At 47.4% G+C, this 24,178-nt stretch overlaps 1 protein-coding gene across 1 annotated transcript in view; it reads left to right on the forward strand.

The window, feature by feature from the left end:
• The window catches only part of FAM178B (family with sequence similarity 178 member B), a gene marked incomplete at its 3' end in the record, with an annotated part of 184,565 nt that overhangs the window by 102,527 nt on the left and 57,860 nt on the right, over nucleotides 1-24,178 (forward strand). The window contains exons 13-14 of the mRNA XM_081871480.1: nucleotides 1,160-1,257; nucleotides 23,551-23,626. Coding sequence (XP_081727606.1) covers nucleotides 1,160-1,257; nucleotides 23,551-23,626 — 174 coding nt within the window. The remainder of the gene's footprint in view (nucleotides 1-1,159; nucleotides 1,258-23,550; nucleotides 23,627-24,178) is intronic.

The raw sequence follows: 24,178 nt of genomic DNA on the forward strand, positions 1-24,178 counted from the left end.
TTTGGTGGTTTCTTTTTCGTGATTTCTGCTGCTGTGCCCATTCACAATATCCACACTCTTCCATTCTTCTAATCTTTGGCTTAAAATAATTCTACTTTTTGGGGATGGGGAAAACAAATGTGGGTCAAGCAATCTGAATAAGTGATACAATATAAGGAAGTGTATGCATATTTCCTCAAGATACATGATTTATTTGGGGCTTAGATTTTGGAAGATTGGTTTTCATGTTGGGGGTCTACACATTGTCCTGGTTGTGGATAACAGCAGCAGCAGCAGCAGCAGCAAGAGCAGAGCTTTTCAATGTGCAATACTGGAGAGTCCCTGCCCATCGGCACTGCTTCTTCCTACAATCCACGTGTACCTTCTTCTTGTCTTCAGAAACCTGCTGCAGCAATAGGGTTCCCCTCCATTGGAGCCCTGCTGATTCAGGCTTGTCCTCTGCCTCTTTCTGCAACACAGCCAGCAGCATCTTCCATTCAGCTGCTTAATTAATTGCAAGGCTTAATGAACCTCTGGCTCGAGCTTTGGTTCGGCAATTCCCTGCAGAGCCTGACAGAGCTGCTGGCATTTGTATGCTTCTGTCTGGAGCTGACATGCTTGGCTAGGCTGGGGTCGCAGCAGCCTGCTGGGTGGAGGCAGGCACTGTGCTGAGACTGCTCCAGATCAGATCTCCAACGCCCCCTTCCAGCTGCAGTCTGGCCCTGAACACCCTTAAAGGGAAAGAGTCCCCAGGATTTCATACCAGCTGTTGGTTAGAGGGATGTAGCTGTGCAACAGGGAGAAACTCAGGCTAGTTTAATATCAGCTGAGAGCTAGTGAGCAAAGGACATAAGAGCTGCACCGAGCATCAGGTTGGCTCCATGTTGCTTGCTGTCACCATGCAGCTGAGCAGACATCAGGCTCCACAAGAACTTGTGGAGGGGTGAGGGGTGTGGCCTGAGGAAGGACATGTCTCAGGGAGAGTTCAGAGGGCCAGCTAGAGAGGCCTGAGGTTCCCTGCCCTGGTTTATGGGAAGCTTGCAAGCACAGCCTGCAAAGCCTGCAGATGTTCACTGGAGCTGTTCACCCACCCACTCCGTCTCCTCCTTCTCCCCATAAGTAACCATCTCAACCCACCTCCCCGGCAACTTCACAACTGACGCATCCTTTTCTTTTGCAGCTGCCAGAATTGTGCAGGTCCCTCTGCCATGTCTCACAGCACCATCACAATTTGGTAGCTGTTGTGCGTTCCTTTCCTGACACCACAGCCAGAGGACGGTGAGTTTGCCCTTGTTCAGTAAGAACGGGAGGGAGGGTGACTTGCTGAAGAGATCCTGAAAGAAGTGTGGCTAGATGTCTCTGGAGGCACTAATTATTGCAAGTGCCCGCCATACTCAGACCTGAATGTTTCCAGGGGATGCTTGATGCTAAATCAGAAACATGGCCATGCACTGAAACATGCTGTTATCTGGGAAGTCCCCTTCTCTTTTTCTCTCTCTCCCAGTGCTTCCACTCTGCTCACAGCCTTTTCCCGATTAGAATGCCAGATCCTTCCTAGCTTCCCCTGTCCAAACAGAGTGTCTGCATGTTGAGAAATGTGTGCTTTGGAAAAAAAGAAGGGGGGGCAGGAGTGTCTATTTCAGACCACGTTGTTTAGACCAGAGGACGCCAGGCACTCCTGTCTTCCACTGCCTCCCGCAGTTTGGTCAGACTCATGTTTGTAGCTTCGAGAACACTGTCCAACCATCTCGTCCTCTGTCGTCCCCTTCTCCCAACATCAGGGTCTTTTCCAGGGAGTCTTCTCTTCTCATGAGGTGGCCAAAGTATTGGAGCCTCAGCTTCAGGATCTGTCCTTCCAGTGAGCACTCAGGGCTGATTTCCTTAAGAATGGATAGGTTTGATCTTCTTGCAGTCCATGGGACTCTCAAGAGTCTCCTCCAGCACCATAATTCAAAAGCATCAATTCTTCGGCGATCAGCCTTCTTGATGGTCCAGCTCTCACTTCCATACATCACTACTGGGAAAACCATGGCTTTAACTATACGGACCTTTGTTGGCAAGGTGATGTCTCTGCTTTTTAAGACGCTGTCTAGGTTTGCCATCGCCTTTCTCCCAAGGAGCAGGCGTCTTTTAATTTCGTGACTGCTGTCACCATCTGCAGTGTTCATGGAGCCCAAGAAAGTAAAATCTCTCACTGCCTCCATTTCTTCCCCTTCTATTTGCCAGGAGGTGATGGGCCCAGTGGCCATGATCTTTGTTTTTTTGATGTTGAGCTTCAGACCATATTTTGCGCTCTCCTCTTTCACCCTCATTAAAAGGTTCTTTAATTCCTCCTCACTTTCTGCCATCAAGGTTGTGTCATCTGCATATCTGAGGTTGTTGATATTTCTTCCGGCAATCTTAATTCTGGCTTGGGATTCATCCAGCGCAGCCTTTCGCATGATGAATTCTGCATATAAGTTAAATAAGCAGGGAGACAATATACAGCCTTGTCGTACTCCTTTCCCAATTTTGAACCAATGAGTTGTTCCATATCCAGTTCTAACTGTAGCTTCTTGTCCCACATAGAGATTTCTCAGGAGACAGATGAGGTGATCAGGCACTCCCATTTCTTTAAGAACTTGCCATAGTTTGCTGTGGTCGACACAGTCAAAGGCTTTTGCATAGTCAATGAAGCAGAAGTAGATGTCTTTCTGGAACTCTCTAGCTTTCTCCATAATCCAGCGCATGTTTGCAATTTGGTCTCTGGTTCCTCTGCCCCTTCGAAATCCAGCTTGCACTTCTGGGAGTTCTCGGTCCACATACTGCTTAAGCCTGCCTTGTAGAAATTTAAGCATAACCTTGCTAGCGTGTGAAATGAGTGCAATTGTGCGGTAGTTGGAGCATTCTTTGGCACTGCCCTTCTTTGGGATTGGGATGTAGACTGATCTTCTCCAATCCTCTGGCCACTGCTGAGTTTTCCAAACTTGCTGGCATATTGACTGTAGCACCTTAACAGCATCATCTTTTAAAATTTTAAATAGTTCAGATGGAATATCATCACTTCCACTGGCCTTGTTATTTGCAGTGCTTTCTAAGGCCCATTTGACTTCACTCTCCAGGATGTCTGGCTCAAGGTCAGCAACCACACTACCTGGGGTGTATGAGCCATCCATATCTTTCTGGTATAATTCCTCTGTGTATTCTTGCCACCTCTTCTTGAGAACATGGTGCAACTTAAAACTGATACCACGGGCATCATATTGTGATGCACTGAGGGAGTTGGTGGTGGGACTGATGATAACGTCATCTCTGACATTGACTGGCTTCACCAACCCAGTGTCTATCATGTTGCCGGGCTGTGAGTGGAACAGGCAGAGGATCCTCTACTGTGGGGCAGTAGTAGTAAGAGTTTAGGAAAACAGGAGGCACAGACTCCAATTTCAGCAAGCCTAAGGAAGCACAGAGGACTCGGAAAGGAAGGCTGGAAGGTGGGAGTACTCCAGAGGAACATCAGAAAAGGGAGCAGAAGGAAAAGAGAACGGGCAGAGGTGGAAGGCACACATGGCCCCAAAAACAGTTTCTTAAAAAGTTACAAGGCCACCCAAATCTCTGGCAGCTGCTGCAGGAGCAGATCTGTAGTGTAAAAAGTGTTAGGATAATGGAATTTAGAGGATTTAGCCCAGAGGCTGTTCCCTATGCAGAGACTGCTGCCATAATCTCTTGCTTGCCAGCCTGTCTCCCTTCTCCAGCTCCTGTACTAACTTTTCAATCCAATCACCATGAAATGAGCATACTATCCTCAATCATAGTGTGCCGTGATGACAGTCCAGCAGTAATGCTGTGAGAATCATGTCGTTGCACGTGCACACCAGAGCATTTGAATGGTGCCTTAGACTGCATTCTACATGCAGTGGCAAATCCTTGCCCTCATCAGAACATACGTCTCAGGGCCCCTCCAGATGTCCTTGCTGTGTTCATCATGATTTGTGCTCAGGATGCTATCGGGGCAAGTTATACACAATAACGTTTCCCATTCCATTTCCACCTGCGAAAGGTTTGGGGCAGTTTGGGGGCAATCAGGTGCACTTAGTGCACGCACCGTAGTTTCCTGCTGAAATCCATACCTTTTTCTATACAACAAATGCTCTGCTTGTAGTAGTGCAGGAGTGCCTTGGCAATGTGCATAAATGTGCTCTATCTGCCTCTGTGTGATATAACCCCTCCCACATACTTCCTGCTGATGCCAAATACTGTGGCATCCTGTTGTGGAAACAAGCTATGGCTCAGCACAACAGTCACAGCCTGAGCATAAGAACTTCAAAGGTGCAAAAATAAAAGTAGGGTGTCATGGCATCCTGCACTCAGAGAGGATATGGGAGAAGATGGGAACACAGACAATGGCATGGACTGCATTAAAGTGTAGGTGCAAGAATGCAGGAACACGGGGAAATCAGCACAGAACAACAGATAAAGCCGTATGAAGTGTGGATGGTCCATGCCAAAGGCATTATTCATGTGTAAGTGATATCTTGCCGCACCCGCCTGCGAGAAACACCAGTCTGGATGTGCCCTGAGGAGGAGAGAGCGTGAGTCTGGGTGGTGGTGGAGGCAGCCCCCCATCACTACTTTCCCCTCCCAAGAACGTGTGAGCCAGGGTCTCCTCCACAGAAGCCCATCTCACGCCATTTCCCTCCCTCAGGAAAGGGGACATTGCATGATTAAGACCTCCTCCTTAAGGCCTTCTCAGGACTGGTCATCATGGTGGACTGCCCAGCTGGTGGTGTTTGGTGCTGGAGACAGCAGCCCACACACCAGTTGTGGCACCGGCCATGCCAAGACCACCATCCCTGATGTATGAACAGAGAAGCATGGAGACGGGGAGAAATACCAGCTGGTGTAAGAAACATTTGCAGGGAGGGGGGTGTCTTCCATAGTTTCTTGATAGTGCGGTAGGTGGTGGTTGTGTGCACGCCGGAATTTCCTAGCCAAAAGGTTTGCTTGAAGGCTCCTAGTCCTACAGATCTGATAGACAGATTGAAGTGAAAAGGGACAGGGCTGCCAGGGGCTATGTGTGTTTCTGAAGGTGTTGATGTTATTCCTGTTCGGGGAAACTAAAAGGGCACTTGGCAGCTTTACGGAGGACCTGAGCAGAAGCTACAACTTTAGGGTTGCTAGATTAGCTTATGGCTCATAGGAAGTGCTGCATTCTATGCATCCCTTGGATATTTAAAGCATTGCTCATCTCCACATTTCCACACGTGTCCTCTTGTGGGAGCCGACTTAAGCAGCAGATCTGATGGGGAACAGTTGCTGGAAGGGAGTGGCACAGATGAGAAACCCCAAATCATCTGTAACTACACAGAGACCTCATCTCCTTTCTGAAACTTGCCGCTCTTCATGGGGCCCATTTCCTTCTTTGGGAGGTGGGGCAGAAATTTCCAAAGATTGCCTTTTCCTTTGCACATTGCTTGGGAGAGGAAAGGCATTCAGCCATCCATTCCTGGGGTCAAGAGTTCAAGTCCCAGCAAAGGGAAGCGGAAGCAGAGGGGTGAGATGAACTCCCATGGCTTCCTCTGCGCACAGGCTGCTTCCACCCCATCCTGCTCACTCCCACCCAAGCCAGCATGAGAGCTCACAAGGGCCTCAGGAGATCAAGGCCAGGCCCAGAGGAGGGAGAGAACTAGAGGGCTTTGAGAGTTGGTTTGAATAAGGCCTTGTGACCCTCACTTACAAAAGGAGGCACTGATTTTCAGCCCGGTCTTGTGCATGTTTACTGTGAAAGCTATTTGGCAGTGGAACGGTCTCCCTCGGGAGGTTGTGGACTCTCCTTCCTTGGAGGTTGGATGACCATCTGTCATGGATGCTTTAGCTGAGATTCCTGCATTGGACTAGAGATCCCTTGGGGTCCCTTCCAACATTCCATGTTCTATGATTCAGTGGGCTTCTTCCAAAGTATACAGGACCACAACCTTACAGTTTATCCCCTCTCAGTGACTCCTGCTTGTTTCCACGTGCCAGTTCAGCTAATGAGGGCTGTCGAGTGACTGAAGATCTTTTGTGTGTGTGTTATTATCAAAGAGTAAGCTTCCCTCCTTTTCTCTCCATTCCTGTCCACTTTATCTCACCTACCCTGAGACAAAAAGTCTTGCCAAATGGTCTCAGCTCATTGGCACATCTACTTCTTCTTTTGCCTGACCCCAAATGGAGCTGCAGGTGAAACCAGTCACTTGTATGCTTAGCAGTGCCTGGCCAATTAATGGCTACAAAACAACATGAACATGAGCATCCTGGCCTTTCACTAAGGCTCCTGTCTGTACCTGCCGCCCCGTTGCTCTAAAGCCCTGCCCCCCACAACACACAGTTGCTGTGCCTCAATTATTAGCTTGTCGGGAAATGTTAAGCATAATAGTTGTTCTAGGGCATTCTTAGACTTTTGCAGTGGACTGTCTACTTCTGTTACTGTGAGGGAAAGGGCTGCTCATTAATACTCAAGTACATGAAGCCCTTCCTTCTTGGACAGAGCTGAAGTGGAACACTGCATTTCTGCAATGGCCCTGACAATAACATGCCAGTGCTAGCTATTCTTCTATAGGTCAGTCAGTTTAAGAGAAGTAGCCCAACCAATGAGAAGTTGGGGGTATGTTTTTATTGCATGGAATATATATATCCTTCCAGAAGTCTGTTCTCTTCGGGATCAGGTATGTCTGTCCTCCACCCTGCCCTTAAATGCCCTCAAAATCCATTTCTGAGGAGACCTCCTCACCTTGCCTCATGGAAGGATTGTGGGGTGAGGTGAGTAAGGTCCAAACAGACCCTAAGTTTCCTTTCTGTCTTTTGAAAAGTTAGGGCAGTTCCAGAGGTTAAAGCAGGATAATAACTCTACTTAGCTTTGTATAATCCTGACAGCTTTGAACAGGCATTAAGTATTTTATCTCCTTTCCACAGGCACAGAGGGGTGAATGACTTCCTTATGTAATGAGATAATGGTCTGAAAAGTGACTTGCCACCTCCTGGCTCCCCATAATTTGCATTCATTCCTCAGCAGTGCTCTGCTAGGGGCCTGGACTCCCGAGTTCTCTTCTCAGCTCAGCTCCCGGTGCCTTTTTATTGTGCATTCATGAAGTTTTGTGCTCATGATGATATCAGGATGGTTACATGTTATCCTGCTTTCAATACAGTTTGTACCTGCAAAAGCTCCAGGGTGGACATCCTGCTTCATTTCCCGCCAGTGCATGCCCTGTAACTTCTCACTGAAATCCTGTAACTTTTAATACCGCAAATATTGGGGTGGGGTGCCCCGCTTTTGCGGCAGAGTGCCCTTCTGGACAGCAGTGACGCAGTAGCATTGGGGAGGCATTGCAGAGCGGCTAATAAAGGTGAATGGTGTGTAGACTGTCCTGTTTAAATCCACCACTAATACTCTGTTCTTGTGTCAATGACACAGTACACCTCCCAACAAACACCCATCTAGAGGGATCCTAAATCTCCTCCGTGGTTTGGAAATCTTCTTTTTGAGAAGTATTTAGACCTGCATTTTAGACAACATATAAATTATTCCTCGAGATCATCTATATTTCTGTCCAGCTTGAATGGCTCTAATCTACACTGTAAGCCTCAGATGAGATGAGATACTGGCCAATGTGAATATTTCTCTTTTAATTGCGGCACAAACTGGACATGGCAGTAAGGATCCCTTGGCAGCGCATTAGGGGTGAATAAGAATAGGAGCAAGCAGGAAATCTTCTTAGGGACCAGAGTTGCAGGTTAGGAAGGTTTGAGATAATTTCCCTTTCTGAATTTCCCCCTCCGAGACTAATAGCAGCATGGGATTGATTTTTCTTAGGATTATAGTTGCATTGTTGAAAATTTTGTGTGTTTGGGGAAGGGGCTCACACCAGTTATTATATATTTTTATATCCCTGATTTCCTTCTAAGTGACGCATTTAACAGCTTCATGTCTTGTGTGACCCTGAAATGCAGCTGCGAGGTGCTGCAAATCTGAGCGCTTCTTTTCTCCCTTGGGCCATTTATCCCCTCAGAATCAGCCCTCCCCCCATTACTTTTCTATCTATAAGGCAAAAAGGGAGGGAACCCCATATCTTTCCTTTCATGAATGAAAAAGCAGTGGGGAGGAGAGGAATTTTGCTCAGGAAAATAGCCTGGAGGGAAAGGTTAAAGTAGCCCATCCCCAGTTGCCATGCTGCTCCAGGCACATTTTCAGCCCCCTATAACTAAATTTCAGTTGTTGACTTTAGCTGATTATAATGCTGTAGTTATCATGAAGTTTGACAGAGTTCCCATAATACATGCTCTTAGAAAGCTTCATTAACGTGTGACTCTCTTATAATATACTCTTTTTCTGCAGTTTATTATTGACTAGATCCAATAATAGATGTTTAAACTTTGCGGAGAATGTTGCTCCTACCCTTGAAATCTTCCTCCCACCCAAATTTGAAATGGTTCTCCAAAGTTTCTACACACAAGCACACAATTTTCTGCTCTGCAAAAGCAGGAATGCACCTTTTCAGAGGCAAAACCAAAAGCTTTTGAGGGTTAACCAGTTGCTGATAGAAGTGCCTTCCATGCTGCAGGATGCCAGAAGCCATGGAGTCTTATTTCCATTTGAAATCTTCCTGTTATGATTATCCTTCCAGTATTCTTCCTCATACACACACTTAAAAAATAATAATCTTACTTTTATTCCTGAGGTTGCAGAATCTTCCGTGCTCTATCCCCCATTGGCAAGCGCCCCCCCCCCCCAGTATTTATAGAAAGGCGGTGGGAGGGAGTTGGAGAGGCTTCCGATTAGCATTTTTAAAATGCCAAAAGAATGTGACAGGAGACAATTATAGCTTTTGTGAAACAATTTGCCTCTTTCCAAGTCTGGCCTGTAACATTTGGAAGATGGGAGAACCCAAAGAGCCCCCATCTCCCCAATGCAGTTCAGTGGGAAATTGTCTTGTGCAAGCCCCACTGAAACGATTGGGAGATGCTCAAGGGCAGCCGCCCTCGTTCATTTCAGTAGGATTTGAATGGGAGAACGAACCACTGGACTGTGCCACAAAGGTCTTCTGTCTCCCACTCTGACTCCCTTAGAGGCACCCAAATGGGGAGGGGGTGGGAAATGATTCACGTCACATTTAAAGGCAAAGCTACGTAGTGTGCACTTTTTGAACCAAAACACAGTCCTCTTTTGAAATTCACATTTCCCTGAATTTTGCAATGCAGTTTTCCAGCCCACTAGATACGTATAAAATGCATGTGCATATGTAATATGTAATATGTACACAAAAATGCATGTATTGGGGGAAATAACATTAAAAATGCCTTCAACTAGAGGAAATAGTTTTGCAAAAATATGTGCACAAAGCAAAAATGTATGCAAAAATTTGTATATTAGGAGCCATTCATGGTGAATTTTCATGAGGTCTTTCCCCCGTGTTTAATACAAACTGATGTGGAAATGTATATAGCTGAATTTAAAATTGAAAAAATAAATGAGAAAGTAAGAGAAACTGAAGTTGTGAGATTTGCCCGTCCATACATGGCAGATATGTTCCCTGGGCCATTGTGGGAGGGCCACCTCTTCTTGGGACTTCTCCTTGTCCCATGTCACAAAGCAGGGCTGCCCCTGACAGTTTCTCCCACTCCTCCAGCTGTGCCTTCCACAGTGATCCTCCTGTGAGCCCTTGGCCTGGAGCTCCTCCTCTCCTTCTCCCCTCTCTTCTGTGGATCCTGCTGGACAGCAGCCCAGCTGGCTGTATAAAACCTGCTTTCGCCAGAGAGGTTACTTGGAGTTGAGTTTTATTTTTCCCTTTGGTAGCTGGGATCAGCCCACTGGCATGATGCCAGCTGTTTCCCCTGAGCACAGAGGGGAGGAGGGGAGCTTTGTTGCTGCACGGCTCACTCTCACTCCCTTATTCTACCAGGCACACATTCAAAGCAGGACCACGCTTCCCTCTGAAGGCTTCAGCCCAGCTATGCTGAGACTTCTAGGCCTTTTGGATAATGCCATAAACTGCATTATCATTGCCAGTGCATAATAGAAAGTTGAAAATATAGCAGGGGGCGTAGAGGTCATCAGCTGACGACTTCTAGGCACGAGAGCTGGCCCCTAAGCCCAGTCGGGAGTATCCCCAGTTCGCATCTCTTTGATGCTTGGAATATGGCAACCCTGCTATACTCCTCCCTCCTGGCAGGTCTTCCAGTCCCCAGAACAGCAGTGGGAAGGATGGGCTGTAGAAAGTATCTAAACATCTTTGAGGCCAGTCTTGTCAGTTTATTCATTTTTCTTAGAAAATGAGGTACCGAAACTCACCCTGAACACCGCCCTCGTTTCTTAGAATGGCAAAGGTGGCCACCCTCTGAGAGGGGCCAGAACAAGTTCCGGTTGCAAAAAAGGCCTGCATTTTGTATTATTTTAAAAATTATTTACTTACTAATGTGTGTTATCCACCCCCTTTATAGTTACAAGTGATTCCAGTATGGAGTAAATAACAAATGGTGAAAATGCAGCCCCTTCGATTAAAACACAAAACATCTATTCACAGTATCAGCAGCCACTAAAACAGGCAAGTTGCACCAGGCTCCAGCATTAACACCCCGCATATTGTGGAACAAAGAAATGTCCCTTTCAGCTAGCGGTGAAAAGCTCATCTAAGTCGACGCCAGCTGTAACTCAGAGGGAGAGAGATCTATAGGTGGGGGCGGCACCACTGAGAAGGTTGTATGGAATTCACTGTCACAAGATTTGGGGGGGGGCATTAGCTTAGATGACCTCAAAATATGTGGCACAATGGGTCAGTGCACCTGGCTGCTAACCAGAAGGTTAGTGGTTCTAGCCCACTCAAGGACAGCTGTAGGCAGGATTCCTTCATTGCAGGGGGTTGGACTAGATGGCCCTCAAAGTCCCTCCCAACTCCACAATTTTTTTTATTCTATGAGTGAGACAAATTTTATAGAGGACAGTCTGTCAGTGGATAAGCCATGGTAGGTCACTAAATGGAACCTCAATGGAAGAGTAGTTGCTGGCCCTAGTTGGACCCTGCAGCCTTCTCCTGCATGGGACCTTCCAGATGTTTTGGACTGCCCGTTGCCACTAGCCCCAGCCAGCATGGCCAACAATCAGATAGCATCCTCTATCAACACCTGAAGGGCACCAGATTGTGGAAGGCTCAACTGCTGGGACTGATGCACCAAGGCTCTTCTTACTTTATCTACTTTACTAAATTCATACCTCGCAATTGCACCACATGAAACCCAAGGGGGCTGTCTTGTGGTTCACAGATGGTCACCCATCCAGGTAGACCTGCTTCGCTTCAGCAAGGTGGTGGCCTTGGTTGCCTTTAAACCAAAAATAGGTTCTTACGCTCATCCTGCTGTTGTGTAGTCCTAGGATTTTTGCACCATGCTCTTTTTTTCTGACTGTGTCAATTTACCCAAAGTCAGGAGCAGAGAGTGTGGGAGAATTAAAAGCAAGAGCTAGAAAGATGAAGCTGATATGGAGCTTGACAGGGAGCCAGTGAACGGACGTTCATGGAATGTGTTTATAGTGATGGGAAGATGAGTTTAGCAGAAACATCCACAGTCAGCAGGCAGGGGCATCCTGGTGGGAGGAAAAGAATGAGAATGGCCTTTGATGCAAACTCAACTAAGTACAGCTCAGCAACAGAGCCAGGACCCTTCCTGCAGGACCAAGAAGACCTACTCAGCTATGCTCATTTGGTACCTCTGAGCAAGTCACTTTCTTTGTGCTTCCATTAGATAAATGTAACCTACTCCACTGACTTGTCGGGATGATGAATGAGGTATGGAGCGATTCAAGACAGGTTAGGCTATGAATCTTAAGTCCCATCTGATCGATTAGATACTGGACTACTGTCTTCCATTTATTTCCTGGTGCTTGGCCAAACAGTAATGCACATATAGACCAAACTTCTTAGTAGGAAGTGGGTCTCCCTAAAGAGGCATTGGCAGTCGTACTGGAGGTATTAACAGTTGCTTCATGGGGAATGAGATCCTTCTCGGTTTCTTGGGTACCTTGACTAAGTCTGTCTAACCTTTGGCATTCGTTGAGGGGACCTCTGTGGCCTTTGAGCATCATGAGCCTAGAACAGGGCCAGAAAGATCCAAAGGTGACTGATAGGGAGGTGTAGCTCTTCAGACTCAGGCTCTGGGCAGGGGTTGGTGGATCTTTTATATGGTCTGGAGCTAATCTTGTAAGGGGTGTGAGATTCTAGAATCATAGAATCATAGAGTTGGAAGAGACCACAAGGGCCATCGAGTCCAACCCCCTGCCAAGCAGGAAACACCATCAGAGCACTCCTGACAAAGAAGGAGACTCCACCACACTCCTTGGCAGCAAATTCCACTGTCAAACAGCTCTTACTGTCAGGAAGTTCTTCCTAATGTTTAGGTGGAATCTTCTTTCTTGTAGTTTGGATCCATTGCTCCCTGTCCGCTTCTCTGGAGCAGCAGAAAACAACCTTTCTCCCTCCTCTATGTGACATCCTTTTATATATTTGAACATGGCTATCATATCACCCCTCTTGTACAGCAGAGCATGAGAAACTGTTGCTGGACTCCTTCAGCCCTGATCATTGGCTGTGCCGGCTGAACCTGATGGGAATTCTAGTCCAATAACACTTGGAGGGCCACCCTCAGGTTCTCCATTCCTGATGTGTACAGGCTGTGAGGTCAGACGGATGAAAGATATACAGATCATGCTGATATGCCTGGTTTTAATTTTCTTTAAAAAGAAATTCAAAGTGATTAATGTTAAATTATCAATACAGTATAACTGTTTTTTGTTGATGATGTGAACCACCCTATGATCTTTGGATGAAGGGTGTGATGATAATAATAATAATAATAATAATAATAATAATAATAATAATACCCAGCCCATCTTGCTGGATTTCTCCAGCCACTCTGGGCAGCTTACAGCACATATAAAAACATAGTAAAACATGCAAAATTTAGTAGTAGTAATAATAATAATAATAATCCGCAGCAGCAGCTCCCCTTAATTTCAGTGAGTCTTGTGCAGGAGGACCTGACGGCTCGCTCCATGTTGGCTCCATTGGACTTTCTCCCTACTTCACCTGGTGCCCAAACTTCAGGCAGGACTGAGCTTCAGTCTGGGCCCGGAAATGGCACCGCCATGGAGGGAATGAGAGGTCCCATTTATTTCCCACTGAGTTACTTCCTTTAGCAGAAGCCTTAGTAACTCTGTTGGGTTGCATCCTTCTGACCTTAAGGAGAGCAAAGCTCAAGCTATATGCTTATGGGGAAACAGTGGCACAAGTGCCACCAACCTGAGTTTTCCAGAAGAAAATGTGATTTGGCGTGATTGCGTGTGATTTTTCTGCTTACTTGGCTGCTATTCATAACAGTGGGGAAACAAGGAAGCACTCGTGCAATGGTGTTGTGTGTTTTGTTTTTCTACTGTGCATTACCAGTGAGACACAGATTGGTGGTGCCCATTAGCTGCTGTTTGGGCTTCAGGTTTTGTATCTGATCTGTTTCTCTTTGGAGAGACCTTCAGAGAGATTCCTTCAGAGAAAATCTTTTCTTTTCTTTTCTTTTACTTCTCCTAAGGAGGCACACTCTGGTACACTTTGACACATTCTGATGAGGACCAGTTCCCTCTGCCAAAGTTGTCTCCCACAACCTTTCTCCACACAGAACATCTCCCAAGCTCTAGGAAAACTCCCACAACTTCTCCACCTAGATAACAGACACAGCCACCTAATTCTTTTGCCTTTCTGCTGGAAAGCATTTCTTTAGCCTTGCCCTCAGTTGCCCCTCATTCCTCGCCAGGCACTCGCACTCGCACCCCCCCCACACACACCACCCCTTCCAATAATTCCTCTGCCTGGGCCTCATGCCCTTATAAATCTCTGCAGCAGAGTTCTCCAGCCTGCTATTAGGCACGTGCCTGGCCAATTTCCCTCCCCGCCTCAGCTGCCCCTTGTGTTACATTCACCTCATTTTGCTGATGGAGTGCTTTCCAGCAAAGTCCTTAAAAGCAGCTGTTCAGAGATGAAGCCCAACGCCGCTGCTTCAGCTGACGGTTGTCATGCAATGACGATGCTTTGCATTGCCCTATGTAGAGCAATTTCCACATCTAAGGAGTCCTTCCTTATTGTGCTTGACAGCGGGTGTGGAGTGCATTCAGCTTTTCTGTACAGCAGCTCTCCCTACCCCCTGCCTCACCTTCCAAGCCAGAACAAAAGTGACATGGAGTTTGACAGCTGCGGATGAACGCATTAGACAGACTGCTGGCATGATCATGTGTGCATGCAGGCATATCTCTCTATATCCACACCCACCCATACATGAACACCTCTGTGTGGTTAGTTTACCTGATGTCCTGGTCCAGTCCCCGAGATAACTCTGGGGGAATTTGTTTATTGAGTTCTGGATAAGCCACAATAGTGGGATGAGCATGTGTCTTTTGTATTCACCCTGCTGAGGCACAGTGGCGGCGGCTGCACAACAATATGATTACACCCAGTCCAGTCACTTCCTAATGCTTGGCAGAGCAATAGCAGCATCCCAAGCACAAGGTGGTGCCCAGGAGCTAAGGCTGCCTCTGTCATCCAGCAGCAAAACGGGGGTGAGGGATTGAAATAATAGCCTGAAATCACCTGTTTTGCTGCACTGGACCTTGCACCCAGCAGAAGTGGAACAAAAATGTCCTGCGAGCGCGAATGGTCTTATCACCCCGCCCCACTCCTCTTTAAGCCATGTCTCTTTAGCCTCCCTGCCCCCCTGCCCTGGGAAGGCCTCTTTGGGCGCTTCCAGGCAGCCTCTTTGTGGAAAGTTCATCCAGACTTGTTTGCAGGAAGATTAGACAATGAATGAGCATCCATTCTGATATGTATGTTGGGGGGTTAGAGGATGCTGCCTCAAAGCAAGTGTTATTATCCTACACTTTCCACGTGCCTTGCCCCATAATAATAATAATATTTCCATATTGTGCAGCTTTTTGGTGCCCTCACACAGGAGACATACTCAATCCCTAACAGGGCTGGCTCTACCATTAGACAGAGAGAGGTGGCTGCCTCAGGTGGTAAGGGCTGAGGGGGAGGCAGTGAAATGTTAGAAGACAGAGTTGCGGGGGAAGTGTTGTGGATAGCAGGAGAGGATATATTGATTAAATATTATCTTTCTTCATTCACACTAATGAGCTAGTAGCAGAGCACATTCCCTTGCACATTTCTGGAAGTCAGTTGATAGATTCATTGGAATCGTATAACTTGAGCAGTCCAGTCTGGCTTGTCCAGATTGGATTGTTCCTGGTAAATTTCCTATTTAGTTCCCTCTTAAAAACAGTAATGACACAACAGTCTTCTTTTAAAAGTAATGATCATTACTTACATTCAGTTCACAGTATAGTCCTGAAGGCAGGCATTATCTTGCAGTTACAGTTGCAGAGAAAAGTGTGGGTTCATCCTCTGTGAGGGATGAGCCCATGTGCTGCTGGCTGAGAGCCAGCAGACAGCAAAAGGCAAAATGGAGAGAAGGGATCAAGAGAGAGAGAGAGATGGCTGCATGACTGGCCCTTTTGTAAGGTCTGCCAGGGTCACACCCATCTACCTGGTCACACACAGGGGGAGGACGCTCCAGACCAGGTGTGACAGTTAGTCCTTCTGGCTGGAGCAACATTCCCCTGTGTGTCCACTCTGGGCAAACAGGAAATGTTGTATTTGACTGCTTGAGTGATGTTACATCCCACAGTGTGTGCTCTGCAGCCTTGCTATAGCAGAGTTGTCCAGTGTGACCTCTGAGCTAGTCCTTTATATTATTCAGTTTCCCCATCTGATATTTGGAAATGGCTTACCTTTTATCAGCAGGCAAGGTGGGAAGAAAAAAACAGTGTGTTTAATTCTAATGTGGTTCAAGAGGTTTGCAGTGCAATCCTGACTTCAATGGGACTTACTCCCAGATGCATACATATATACATCATTTAATTTGTAGGCCACTTTTCCATAGTTCAAGCCATGCTCAAGGCAGCTCAAAACATGGGAAACTACATAATTACAAGATAGCATAAGAAGTTATAAATAATAAATAAAACATCAAAAAATACACAACCAAATTGCACAATTTCTACATATATCGTAAGATCCAAAATAAAGATCCAAAAGATTAATATCAATAATAAAAACAAGGCCTCTACCACCAACCTCCCCCCCCCCCGCAACACCCCAGCCCAAGGGTAGGGGTCTGTTGAATTGCAGCCCTAAAGTCTCTTGCTGGCAGACCTTAGAAGTGTGGAGTGTCTTCACTGTGCAGCTAGTGCCCAATGATAAAGCTACAATTGCAATAGACTTTGCAGCCATTTCTCTCCTGATCTAACTAAGGAAGTAATCATGACTCGAGTGCTGGCAGGGATCCAGGCTGTGTGAATTGCTGAGCTGAGTTTGCCCTGCATGGCTTTGTCTGGAGGGAGCAGTTACCTGGCTCCCTCCAGGGCTGCGGATTCTTCAGGTATCCCTCTTCCCGGTGAGTGGCTTTGTGGGTGACCGTATCAGCATGCCAGTTGGCAGACTCAACAACTTTGCAAAAAAAAAAAAAAAAAAAAAGGTCAACTTTTGTGTCCGGATTTTCACCTTTTGAAAACCTTAATTTATTATGTTACTATTGTCTATTAAATTTGTATACCCATAGATCTCAGAGCGGTTCACAACACAAAAGTACAACACAAAAAACAAAACAAAACACATAATAAAAATAAGAACAGAAACAAATCCATGATCCCTCCTTCCACGACATTAAAAGGGCAGGTATTCTAGAGAAGAGCATTCTGAGCCTTCCCAACACAGATATAGACATGGTCTCTATGAGCCAGATTAATGCTGGATAAAAACCATAATTTTCAGGCAATATAATCCAAATTCTGCATGGAGAAAAAAAATGAATTCTGTAACCTATAAATTGAATAATTTATAAATTGTATAATTTATAAATTTATGTATTGTATAAATTGTATAATTTATAAATTGCATAATTTACTGTGCAATGCACATTACTTTGCCCCATTTAATCTAGTTGGAAGGAGCAAAGGGCTGCACAGGAGAAGCTCTACCATGAACTCCAGGAAACTACAAACACTTTGGCAGTGCACGAGGAAGTTGCAGCATGTCTTTCCCTAGAGCTTTTTAAGACAAGGTTGGACACGAATCTGTCATGGCTGCTTTATGTCCAGGACATCCTGTCTTGGGGAGAAGGAGCTTAGCCGAGATGTTTCCCCGGGTTCCTTCCAACTCTTAAAGTTTTTTATGGTTCAGCAAAAGTCAAAGAGCTCAGCAAAAGTCTTGCGGGTCTAAAAAGAAGGCTTCCTCATGCCACTGCTTAAGAGCGCCAGATCTTTATGCTACTGTTGTGGGCAGACTAAGCTAGTGGTGAACTCTGTGCGAACACCTCCCTTCTCTTGTGGCAGCGAGCTGTTTAAGGAAGGCTCCCCAGATTAGCAGGAGCAGCAGCCCAAGTCGATGGAACTCCTATTCCACTGAAGTCCTGGATATTCTCGTTAGCTGGCCAGTCTTATGTTCCAGATGTGGGTCTTGGCTCCAGAGGATAGCGAGGCTCTGGCTAACTTGAGAAGCAGAAGCTCATCCACATTTCCATTTGTGCTGCGATTTCTAGGCACAGGTCTGTGATTCAGAGGCCTGGGTCTGGGCAGTTTTGCGTGTGTGCCCGCCCCAACAATTTCCCCAGGAAAACATGCTGTTCACTACTGAATTGGAACAAATGTCAATTGAGTTGTCCATACTCCTTAAGGACCACCTGCTCCCATGCCAACCTGCCCAAATCTTTAGCTAAGCTGTTTCTTCAGGTGCCCCAGATACTGGAGGGAAGGCAGGTAGCAACCAACACCTTCCCCAAAGAAGTATACAGTCATACCTCGGGTTGAATACGCTTCGAGTTGAGTGCGTTTGAGTTGCGCTCTGCGGCAACCGGGAAGTAACGTTACTTCCAGGTTTTGCCGCATGCGCAGACGCTCAAAATGACGTCACATGCATGCGCAGAAGCGGCGAAAAGCAATGCGTGTGTGCGCAGACGTGCCATCGCTAGTTTACGTTTGCTTCTAGATGCGAACGGGGCTCCGGAACAGATCCTGTTCGTATCTAGAGGTACCACTGTATCTGGTCACTTTGGGTGCTTCCAGAATGTCACCATTTTTAGGTGGGATTCAGTTACCAGCAAATGCAGGTCATGCAATTCAGGTTTATTTGGAGCTCTTGCACAACAGACCTGCCCCCCCCGAAACTCACCCCCCAGCCTTTTTGCAGTAAGGAATGTGATGGGGAAAGGCACTGGAAAGTGTGAGATAACATTTGCTTAATGCAACATCATCTATCTTCCCCGGAAACAAATAAGAATGAATGCTCAGTAAATAGCCGTCACCTCTGCTCAACCTTTGTGCAAACACATCAGGATGAATGCTTAATAAACAGGTTGTGTGAAAGTGACCTTAGGCACCAGGTTATGAAAACATTACAATAATTTGGTCATCTTTGCTGGAAAGGCGATGTTGGCGGGATGCAGAGAAACCCGTGGCTGTGAACAAAGCTAGGATGATTGTGGAGTGCACGGTGGCTCGTAGAGTGGCCGCATGGGGCGGTCGGGTCATTCAGCACCCATGCATACGGTTTGACAAGGAAATGCTTTATCGCAGGGATGGCGTGCATCTATCTGATGCTGGCAATGATATTTGGTTGGCAGATACTTTTCAAGGCGTTAGGGATTGGTTACAGGTCTGAGGGTATTGGCGGCGAGCCGGCTTGCGGCTCGGTGGCGGTAGGCATTGGCCGGGGTATTATCATGCAGATGAGGTTGGGGGGGAGGAACGCCATCACCTCCCTCAATGCTTGAAGGGTAGTTCGTTAAAGGACCCCGAGGGGCGACGCCTCGTCCGAAACCTACGGAGGCTAGGGCCTAAAGCGCGCCCCCGAGCGGTAACCCCTCGGGGAGCGCCTAGGGATATGCATCTCGGGTGGCTCCCCCTGTTGGTGTTTAACCCTTCCCGGTCAGACCGGATAGTCGGTTAGGGCCAATGCCTAAAGCCAATACCCTTCTTTCCTGTAATCAATAAAGTTGTGGCCATTTTCGCCCATTAACCTAAAACTCTGTGTCCGTTGTCTTCATTTATTCCACCTGTGGGGGGGAGGGAATAGCCACACAATGCCCCTTCCGATCTTCAGGAGGAGGGGGGGTTGTGGGATCACGACCCCGCCCACACTCGCTCTCGCGAGGCTGGTGTCAGCCTCGCGAGGGACAGGGATTCCCCCAATTAGCATACCCTGTGGCGCCAGCCAATCGGCTGGCGGCAGGGGCGGGCCTTCGTAGGGGCCACTTAAGGTCAGGGCAGCCCCTGGCTCGCCCCCTTTCTTCCCTGGAGACGACGCGGTTTCCCACCCACCCGCCCTTTAGGTTTTGCCACTGACCTTGCTATGGGCTTCGGCTGGTCGCCGCAAGGGGCCTGGTAGGAGTTTTTCCATTTGGCTAATTGGCTGGTTTTGTGAGCCACTTGGTTTTTTCGCCTACCTCGTAGCAAATTGTCACAACTCCCTCGGTTTTGGCGGTAGGCATTGGCCGGGGTATTATCATGCAGATGAGGTTGGGGGGGAGGAACGCCATCACCTCCCTCAATGCTTGAAGGGTAGTTCGTTAAAGGACCCCGAGGGGCGACGCCTCGTCCGAAACCTACGGAGGCTAGGGCCTAAAGCGCGCCCCCGAGCGGTAACCCCTCGGGGAGCGCCTAGGGATATGCATCTCGGGTGGCTCCCCCTGTTGGTGTTTAACCCTTCCCGGTCAGACCGGATAGTCGGTTAGGGCCAATGCCTAAAGCCAATACCCTTCTTTCCTGTAATCAATAAAGTTGTGGCCATTTTCGCCCATTAACCTAAAACTCTGTGTCCGTTGTCTTCATTTATTCCACCTGTGGGGGGGAGGGAATAGCCACACAATGTTCTGTTGTATTTCGTTTTGCTATTGTTGTTTTAAAGTCTTAAACTATATTGTAAACGTCTCTGGGATAATTTTTTCTGAAGGTTGGTGTACAAATATTCTAAAGAAATTTTAAAAATTAGGACTGCACATTATGTGATCCTCTTTGTGCATATTAAAAAAGAATCTGGAATTTGTGTGAAATCTCCATGCCGTGTGTATACACAGCGAAGAAGCTGCCTGTAGGAGGAATCCTGTAGGAAGTGAAGCAGCACTAAGTTGCAGAGTTTCATATGGTGCTAGTAATATTTACACATCACACAAAAGGAACACACCCTCAGCAGAAGAAAACAAAAGGGCTTTTCTTTCAGCAGCAAGGAACACCACAGAAGGACAAAACCCACAATGAATTCTCAGCGGTTTATTCAGGAATTAAGCACTGTTATGTGTTCATTCCACTCAAAATGTGCCAACCTGGTGCCCTTCCACAGATGTTTTGCCCTGCATCTGCCACCAGCCTCTGCCAGAATGACCGTGCTCCATCAGCTCCAGCCCCCATACGGCTGGCTGGGGCTGAGGGGAACTGTAATTCAGAACTTGGAGGCGGGGGCAGCAGGCTGGTGAAGGCTCCTCGTCTTCATTTAAACACTTTTTCATTTAAAGCAGGGATTCCCAAATGGTATGCAAATAGAGGGGCTGAAGGGTACCTTGAAACATTATGGATGAAGACATCATTTTGTAGAGCAGCGGGTACAGTTTCAAAGTGGCTCAGCTCCGTTCAGTTCAGGCAGAACACCTTTTTCCATCATCAGGGTCAAACTGCCAGGGAGGGGGGAATAATACTGCAAATTGTCAGTAAAAGCCAGCTGTGGCTGGTGCTGCTTATGATGCTTGCAATCTGCCCTCATTCCCAAACTCCCAGGACAGCTTTGCATATATAAAAGGAAAAGTTTCTCTTTTTTCCTATGAAGAAGCTGAAGTGTGGGCCTATAAACAGATATCATTCATGTGACACTTTAAAGGCAGGCAGCTTGCTTATGAGTTGGGGAAAGACAGAGCCGGTGGCTGAATCAGGGCTCAGTTTGCTGCCATGTAGTCCCATTGCGGCAACTGCGAGCCCGAGAAGAAGTCAGGCTCACACAAGGACTCCTGTAAAGGCTCCGTTTGTATTAGGCCTTCTTTCACCCTAAGCCACCATATTGGGTGCACCCACCACTTTATTTGGCAGGGGGCCCCCTTTTTGTGACCAAGGGCCACATTCCCTCTTGGGCCACCTTCTGGGGGCTAAATGCCAGTGGCAGGTTGGGCCAAGGACAAAGGTCGGAGGAGCAGCCTTTCCATAAATGCCCCCCTTGTGCAATGGGCTCATTTCTGCACATGCTCACATTCATGGACACATTTTAGCCAGGCAAAAACACTCGAGGAGGGTGGGAAGCAGGGCTGGGGAGAAGGGTGTGGGCCTTGGCACAGTCCCAAGGGGCAGCAAGCTCTGGAGATTCTGCAGCGCTGAATCCCTGGAGGAGGATGCGTGGGCTCATCCCTGCTCATCAGTGCTCTGGCCTTCTGGGGTCTGGTGCAGACGGAGGGGGGGAGCGTTAACTCCCCCCCCCCTGCCGTAACGCCATTCCCAATCTCCCACGACTGCTTTTACATCTTGCCTGGCTTGGCCCTTAGGGATCGCCGGCTGCCAGCCTTGTTGCCAGTGACGTCACCGTCAGCGAAAGAGCAGCGTGCCAGTTTGCGCTGTCAGAATGCATACAGCTGATTTAATTTACTTGCTGCTGCTTGGCGTTTGAATGTAGCCAAGGTGGCTTATTATGACTTGAAGTGAGAGTCAGGAGTTCCAGCCTAATGCTGGGGATGATAAGAGTGGCCTGTCGGCACAGAGGCTTTTGGTTTGCATGGTGGTGCCAGAGTTCTGCAGTGGCCCTCGTGCAAGGGAGCAGCGCGGCGCAACAGGGGAATCCAGTGCAGTGTTGCGCCAGCAGAGAATCACTGTGCAGCAAAGATGCCAGCAACCTGCTCAGGCATTCCTTTGGGCAACAACATCCCACCAGTAGAGTAAGTACAGTGGTGCCCCGCAAGACGAACGCCTCGCAAGACGAAACACTCGCTAGACGAAAGAGTTTTCCGTCTTTTGAGGTGCTTCGCAAGACGAATTTCCCTATGGGCTTGCTTTGCAAGTCGAAAATGTCTTGCGAGTTCCTGCGGGTTTTTCCCCCCTTTCCCCCCTTTTTCTAAGCCGCTAAGCCGCTAATAGCCGTGCTTCGCAAGACGAAAAAACCGCAAGACCAAGAGACTCGCGGAACGGATTAATTTCGTCTTGCAAGGCACCACTGTATCCCACTAAGCGACTTTAACTTAGCGCTGCACTGGATACAATCCAATTTTTAGGCGCCAGGAGAAAACGTTCCTCTTCAACCAGGCCATGGGCTGATTAATATTCTACAGCTTTTTAAATGAGTCTGTGGGAAGGGTGTGCATGTTGTTGTTGTGCTGTTTTGTTTTACTTATTTTTATCCTGTGAACTGCCCTGAGATCTTATGATGAGGGTGGTATATAAATCTAATAAAATAATAATAATACAACCCAGAATATGGAAAGAGGATACAACTGTAGTGCTAACATAATAAGAGGACAGTCTAAATTTAATTAGTAAAAAGAAAATCATCCAAAAGAATGCTCACAGAGTGGCTAGCAAATTAAATAAAGTGGGAGGCAGTGAGAGATAGAGCTCTGCCAATGCTTTAGCAAGAGGTTTGTGGTTCACTCCTAACCGACACCTTTGCATGGTGCTGGTGGGATCTGTCCAAGATGGTTTCATTGCCTGAGAGAAGGGAAACCCAAAAGGCCACTCACTAATATGGGGCACAATCCACCCAGTGGTTCTCCTGACACAAATCTCATGGAGTGAATGAAACCTGTGATGGGAGACTGAGGTCCCTCCAGACCAGTGGGGTTTTTGTGGGTGTATTCTGCAGCATGTCACAGATTCAGTAATAGTGCATGAGTTGTGAATTTATACTGGACCACCCACACATCCTCCCTCTTCAATCTTTGCTCTGTGATGCTTCCCCAGTGTTACTATACTGTCCAGAAGGGAACTCTTGTGCTATAGCACAGCAAAAGCAGAGCGAATCCTGTCCCCACCTGAATATTTGTGGTTATGAAAAGTTACAGGATTCTAGCAGGAGGTTACGGGGCAGGTCTGATTGGAGGCAAAGCAGTATGTTCATCCCAAAACCTTAGGAGACTCGAACAATTCTCAAAAAGTGGGGTTGCATATGACTGCCCCAGTCTCCATGAATGCCCCATGAAAAGGATATCCGAAGGGGCCCCGAGCGCCTTGAAGAGAGAGAAAAAGAGTGGGGATCCTTAGGACTGATCCAAAGGGCACTTTGGCACCTGGGACATACAATCCAAATGCTCCTGCCTGCCCTTGTTGGGATGTTGTTGTTGTTTTTTTAAAAAAGTAATAGTTCCATTTAAAAACAGAAACTTTGCTGCCCTTTGGCAACATCAGGAATCTGCCACGCTCTTGGTGCCACGCTGGTCCATGGCATGATGAAGGAAAGGGAGGCTTCTTGGCATGGGGCTGGAGAGGCTGATGCTTTCTCGTCTTTCCTCTAGACAACTGCGCAGGAACCTGAGTCTCTGTTTCATTACAAAGCTGCTGGGAAAGATGCAGACAGCAGTGAGCAATGAGGTTAGTGTGGGAAAACGTGGGAAGAGGGTGAACTGGTTCCAGGTCTGATGATGCTTTCCTGGGATCCTTCCAACATAGAATCATAGAATCAAAGGATCACAGAATTTTAGAGTTGGAAGGGAGACCAAGGGCCATCTAGCCCAACCGGCAACACAGGGATCTCAGCTCATCCATGGCAGGTGGGCATCCAATCTCGGCCTAAAAACCTCCCAGAAAGGAGAGTCCACCACTTCCCAAGGGAGACCATCCCACTGTCAAACAGCTCTTCCCGTCAGACGGTTCTTCTTGAGGTTTAGTCGGAATCGCCTTTCTTGTATAGCAGGAGCTCCCTTGGAATACTGGCTATGGGTTTTTCTGGGAGCATGGCTGGCAGGGATATTGCATCCTGTTTGTGGATGCTGAAACATTTGTATAGACCAGCGGTTGTCAAAGTTTTGCCTGTGAAAGAGGCCTTTCTATGTCGGTGTGACTGTCAGTGAGTTGTTGCATGCCTTTCTCCAAGCTCATATACACATTTGGGGTGCAGACAGAGTGCCAGCCAGGCTTACAGGG

This window comes from Podarcis erhardii (genome assembly GCF_964252035.2).
Source record: "Podarcis erhardii genome assembly, chromosome: 7".
NCBI classification, from domain to species: Eukaryota; Metazoa; Chordata; class Lepidosauria; order Squamata; family Lacertidae; genus Podarcis; species Podarcis erhardii.